Below are 6655 nucleotides of genomic sequence, written 5' to 3' on the forward strand. Positions count from 1 at the left end.
AAAAAAAAACATAAGTTCACATATGTATCTTTATATGTGAATAATTTGTGAAAATACAGATAAACGGATGAGTTACATATGCATCTTTAAGGTATATTTTTGGATTTATAAAATTTTTAAGTTTTCAACTCTTTAGTCTACTTGAATCTTCCTTTATATATAAAAGGGCAAATTGCATGAAAAAAGTAACGTATTTTAACTTGATTTTTATTTTGGATAATGTACTTTCAGAACTTCCATTTTGATACATATGATGTAAAGTTTTAAACATTTAAGTATTCGGATAAGCGACTGAAGCATTAACTGGTTATCATGCTGACGTGGTGTGTGATATCAGTATATATATCTTAATACTGAGTTAGATACCACATCACTCGCCACATCAGCATGGTAACCGATTAATGCTTCAACCGATTACCCGGATACTTAAATGTTATTACATTTTAGGTACCAAAATGGAAGTTTTGAAGGTAAGTTACTCAAAATATGAATCAAGTTAAAGTACGTTACTTTTTAATATAATTTACCTTGYATAAAATATCAAAGTTTTACATCCCCTTGGACCATCTACAATCACAATGTCAATAAAGTCCATCATCGATGGTGACATCTGCTACACCATCAACGACAACTCGTATTAATCTTATATATTGTATTGTACTTCATCGTATGATATGTTCATCAATTCAATGATATTATGTTGATCGACGTCAATTTTTGTTTTGAATTGCCCAGTACGGATATGTAGTTATTGTGAAGATGTGTTTCCGCATTAATCAATTTGTAAGTCACGACGATGATAGCAATTAATCCTGTAAATGCATTTTCCGACCTTGACGTCGTCCTGCATCCGATCAATTTGAATTTTAAAAATACATTTTTAATCATTTAATATATATTTTGAAATAGAAGATGGAAAGGAAAAAATAATCCTGCCATATTTACCAGAAATAGTAAATTCACATTGATGTTACTAGTATATAAGACATATTTACCAGAAATAGTAAATTCACATTGATGTTAATAGTAAATTCACATTGATGTTACTACTATATTCACAGACTCTTCAAATTTCAAAGTAATATTTATCAATATTAATTACTCCATGAAGAAAAAAATACATATTCGTTTGATTAAATAAATAAATATATATATATATATATATATATATACATATATATTAATTGAAAATAAAATACTCATTCATATTGAAATAAATATACTGTAAGTCTACATTAATCACAAGGGTAGTGTTTGATTGGTTTAAGTTTGAGCTTCAAAGATCGAAGGTACGTGGAGTTCTCAGTTTCGAATCCAGGAAGGAATAAAAATCTTCTTGTGGTTACGGAGGTTCAAATGCGATGAATCCAAGTTACCTGCAAAGCGGGTTGTCATCCTAAGAGTATTCGACTCACATAGCGGGTTGGATATCTATATTAATAAAAAAATAATCTACATTAATATCTAGTATCAATATTGACATAAAGTATAGTTTCTCTGGAAAAGATCACTACTAAAAAATGGGGTTTTTCCGACGGCAAAATCCGTCGGAAAAACAACTTTCCGACGGATTTCCGACGGATTTAGCCGTCGAAAAAACCCCCGCCGCTAAATGCCTTTTCCGACTGAATTTCCGACGGAATTGTATTTTCCGACGGATATGTCCGTCGAAAATCCGTCGGAATTTTTTTTCATATATTAGTACTTGTCCGGGTTAATTAGAAGTAATCTAAAACGGGATTTAGATTTTCCGACGGAAATTCCGTCGGTAACTATATTTAAATTTTTTCTANTGGAGTTCTCAGTTTCGAATCCAGGAAGGAAAAAAAATCTTCTTGTGGTTACGGAGCTTCAAATGCGATGAATCCAGGTTACCTGCAAAGCGGTTGTCATCCTGAGAATATTCGACTCACATAGCGGGTTGGATATCCATGTTAATCAAAAAATAATATACATTAATATCTAGTATCAATATTAACATAAAGTATAGTTTCTCTGGAAAAGAAGCTTAACTTAAATCATGTAACTAAAAAATGCATGGAAGAGCATCTCCAGCAGTTATATTATAAWTTTTCAAAAATAGAGTATCAAAAATCAAAATTTTAAAAAAATATTCCATTAATTTAACTTCATCATCTATTCTATTTTATCAATTTTAGCATTATTAAAATATTCAATAAATTTAATAAAATATTATTTTTCGTTACTAAACATCTGATTTCAATAATTCCCGTTGATGAGAAAGTTGTATAAACATTGTTTCTCTCTCTCTCTCTCTCTCTCTCTTATATAAAGTTTTTAGATATATTTCTCTAAATTTATAGTTTCCAAAATCTCTCTCGTTTTCTTTACTTTAGCATACAGTTTTAGTATAATTGTTAAGGTAAAAAGCTATGAAATTCTTTATTCTCAGTATAATTGTTTTTTTTTTTATTAACCTGGATATCCAACCCGCTATGCGAGCCGACTAATCCAGGACGATCATCTTCTTTGCAGATAGCCCGAAGTCACCATATTTAAACTTCCGTGACCATAAAAGAATTTTTATTCCTCCTTTGCAGATAGCCGGACCACCTCCTTTGCAGTATAATTGTTGTGAAGTGGGATTTGTGGTTTTAGACTTATTTTGCTAAAAAGGTGAAATGAAAGTATTTGTGAAGAAGAAGGTTATAAGAATTACAACTCAACCAATAAGGAGAGGTTTAAAGAAGAATAATATAAAGAAAGAAAGAAAGAGAGGGTGGAATATTGAAATTCAAATTAAACAAAGAGTGAGAGTGGTTTGTTTGCCCTATTTTAGGAAACCAAGATGAAGGTTTTAGCATTTACACACAAACACACCCACCCCTACCCCTTTCTCTATCCTCCCACCACTTTCTTTCTTGAAACATCTATTTTTCCTCAAACATCCAAATTCTACATACATTCAACACTCTCTCTCTCTCATCACAAATATGGAAACATCCTAACTCACTTCACCTAAACATCTATCAATCAAAGCCCTTTCATCATCACTCTACACACACACATCTCTCTCTCTCTCTCTCTCTCTCTGTTGATCTTCTTCCCCAAAGAAAAGCTAACAGCTAGCTCTATTTAAAGATCATCACCTCATCCACTTCTGTGTCTGCTCTTTCTTTCTATTTATATGGATTTGTGYTACTAGTTTTGTGTTTGTGTTTAAGAAACAAACCCTAGCAGTTGCAGCAAAGACCAAAAGGAAACCCTAAAAACAGAAAGTATAAAAGAGAAGCATCATGTCGCAGATCTTCCCGTAAGAACCCAAATCAGGAAAACCCCAGATCGATCATATCTCATTCAAGAAATCTAAATTAAAACCCTAGCTTGATTGTTTTTYTTGTTGCTTTACAAAATGGATCTTTACCCTCCAGAGGTGGAAAGTTGTGACAACTCCGATGGCAATCATCATACCATCAACAGCTTAGTCACCGCCGCCGCAGCAGCCTCTTCCTCTACTTCTCCATCAACCACCTCCGGCACCCCCAGCCGCTACGAGAACCAGAAGCGTCGAGACTGGAACACCTTTGGACAGTACCTCAAAAACCACCGTCCGCCACTCTCGCTGTCGCGGTGCAGCGGTGCCCATGTCCTCGAATTCCTCCGATACCTCGATCAGTTTGGCAAGACGAAAGTTCATACGCCAATATGCCCCTTTTATGGGCACCCAAACCCTCCTGCCCCTTGCCCCTGCCCCCTCCGGCAAGCTTGGGGCAGCTTGGATGCTTTGATTGGTCGTCTGAGAGCAGCTTACGAAGAGAACGGATGGCCTCCTGAAACAAACCCTTTTGGAGCTCGAGCTGTGAGACTTTACCTTCGAGAGGTCCGTGATTTGCAATCAAAAGCAAGAGGGATCAGCTACGAGAAAAAGAAACGAAAGAGAGGTCCAACACAAGAACATCAACAGTTGCCAAACTTTTCAACRTTCCAAGCCCTCCCTCTTCCACCAGGTGATCATATTTAAACTGATCAAAAGGAAAGAAAGCAATACGCTTATGATCCTATTGGATCTTGGTATTGATCTTATTTTAATCTTCTTTATTTCATGTTCTCCCATGTGGGATCTTATCAAGATTACTACCCACCTGTTGCTGCTTTTAGTTCTATATATCGTTGATTAAACTAGGGCTTGTTTTGGGTATTTATCCATCTTTTTGGTGTATCTAGAAGTGAATTGTGGAAATGCCACTATGAATCAACCTTAATCTTAATTAATGCTAATTAATGTGTAATTTTGTTCATCAAAGTGGTTACATGATTCAAGCAGAAGTAGCACTACTACAAGTRGTAATTATTGACTCTTTGTGGTTGCAGCAGTTTTAGTAGCAGTAAGTCGTACTTTCTGCTGTTGTTGTAGTATAAATGAAACATGACAGACAGTACTCAAATTCGTTCTTGGTTTCAACTCAAAGATTGATCAAGTATACATCTAACTGCTAGATCTTTGTGTTTCTTTCATTCTTTGACCGATTAGTTTTCAAGATTTGACTTGTCTCACACATATGATCTTCAACGTCAATGATTTGCAAAAGTGGGTGTCGTTTAAGTCAGAATCAGATTACATCATGCATTGAAAATGTAACTCTTGAAGAAAATTAGTAGATARAGGTGCATTTAGCTTATCCCGTAYAAGAATGGTGAATGAGTTTGAGTGAGAATATCATCCCTATCTCGCTCTCTAATAATGTTGCCGAATAATATCAGTTAGTTATCTAATCGACCCATGAAATGATTCCTTTAGTAAAGAATACTACTTATCGCTAATAATTACTCTTKCAAGGGTGCAAGAAATTAAGGGCGGAAAAGAATACGAAAAAGCAAGTCCTCTCKCGGGTTTTGGATCATTAGGGTTTGGTACAAGACACGTATCGTTATTTTTTGTTTTTCCATTCGATTATAGAGTGGAATATGAGTCATTTTTTAGTGTTGTCGTTTCAATATGAATCAAAGAAGAGGGTGATCAAAGAAATTGGCAGACAATATACAATTCTTTGTTCCTTGAGGTAGACCTAAAGTTGAAATCATCAATTATGTGGTCATTTTAATTTTTCTTTTTTGTTTTATTTATTAACTTTTTATTTCTTAAATTACCAACTTTTTAACTCTCTTATTCATGGTATCATTTCTATAAACATCTCAATTTATTGGGTTGTATTGGTTGTACAAATGTAATGAGTTGCATTTAAAACGATATATATATATATATATATATATATATATAATATTAATTAATTAAAAAGAGAGAAAATGGAAGAAATCATGGTTGAACGTGATGAATTGGCATTGAAAGAACTTGTTGCATTTAAGACACACCGGATCGTTTGAACTGAACTTTCTAATAATTAACTTGATGCACCTAAAAAGCACATGACATTATTATCGGTTTACTTGCACACAATTTAGAGGCATGCACTTATTGCATTCAGAAAAGCACTGGATTTAATGTCAAAGAACATGAATTAATTGGCTTCAGAGTGCTTATTTTAGGCACACAAACATTCTACATATTGCACAAGACATGTTAAGCTCAATAAATAAAGCCCAACAATATGATGGAATCATGCATATATAATTMTTTGTATCATATAGTTGAAGTTYTACTAGAACRAATATTGTCCACTTGTTTYGTCACATATTTGTATCGTTTGTCGGGAGGGCCCGGGSTGTTGTGTTTGTTCCTTGAGTTCCTACGAGGGTTTTTAGCGGGTCGCTGATATTCTCTAATAATTTTGCCTATTTTTTTTCTTCATAATTGTTATATACGTTTGGAATCGAACCCTGGACAGATATGATATTCCACCACATCTCTCAAGATCTAAACCACTATGCCACAATTCTTGTGATTATTTTTTTTGGCGAATTTTATCATAATATAAATTGATAAAGTTATTTACGCTCACATTTCGTACTTCCATGACGAATAGATTAATTAAAGTTTTTCAATGACAGTAACTAAGTTGCTTTTAATATACATTATCATGTAGGTTTTAATATCGTCAAATTTGTTCAAACAGTTAAAATTAACGAAAACTTTACGTTAATTATATTAATCTATCAAAATAAAACAACTAATTAAGTGGATGCCTATCTTTAGTGCAATTTAWGCAAGAAAATGTTCAAATTCGTTTTCTCGACCAATTGATTTTCATTCATTCTTCACTTTATTTTTTATGTCATGAAAATATTATTAAAAAAAAAGCAAAGAATTAACTAAATTATGGTTCATGGAAGAAAAAAACTAGGGTTTTGTCGCATTTGTGCTTGTTTAAGTGGTCGATATTATTTCTATTACAAATTAGTCATAAGTTCGAATCTTATACCAATACGTTATTAAAAATAAAAGTATCAGAATTTCATATATTGATTATATGGTCTTCTAGGGTTAATTTAGTTGAATCTTCAATTCACACTTAAGAGAAAGAGAGAGGGCAAATTTCAAATACAAACRTGATATTTGTTACAAATTCATACAAACCTACCAAAGTCATTACTTTCATTTCAATTTATGATTCATAACTTTTCACATGTTTTGTTTCTTATATATGTTTGTGTGTGTGTTTATTTTTATTACATGTGAAACAGATTCGAAAGTTTTATATATGAAACAACACTGTATAAAACAATGTATATTTCAATT

At 33.0% G+C, this 6655-nt stretch overlaps 1 protein-coding gene across 1 annotated transcript; it reads left to right on the forward strand.

Annotated features, from left to right (window-relative positions):
* The first annotated feature begins 3373 nt into the window (after positions 1-3373).
* Positions 3374-4016, forward strand: LOC112513574 (protein LIGHT-DEPENDENT SHORT HYPOCOTYLS 4-like). Its single transcript, XM_025119877.1, has one exon. It carries the CDS (start codon positions 3374-3376, stop codon positions 3980-3982), a length of 609 nt encoding a protein of 202 aa, XP_024975645.1. The 3' UTR covers positions 3983-4016.
* The last annotated feature ends 2639 nt before the right edge of the window (positions 4017-6655 follow it).

This window comes from Cynara cardunculus (assembly GCF_001531365.2).
Source record: "Cynara cardunculus var. scolymus isolate 2C chromosome LG 5, CcrdV1, whole genome shotgun sequence".
Lineage (NCBI taxonomy): Eukaryota > Viridiplantae > Streptophyta > Magnoliopsida > Asterales > Asteraceae > Cynara > Cynara cardunculus.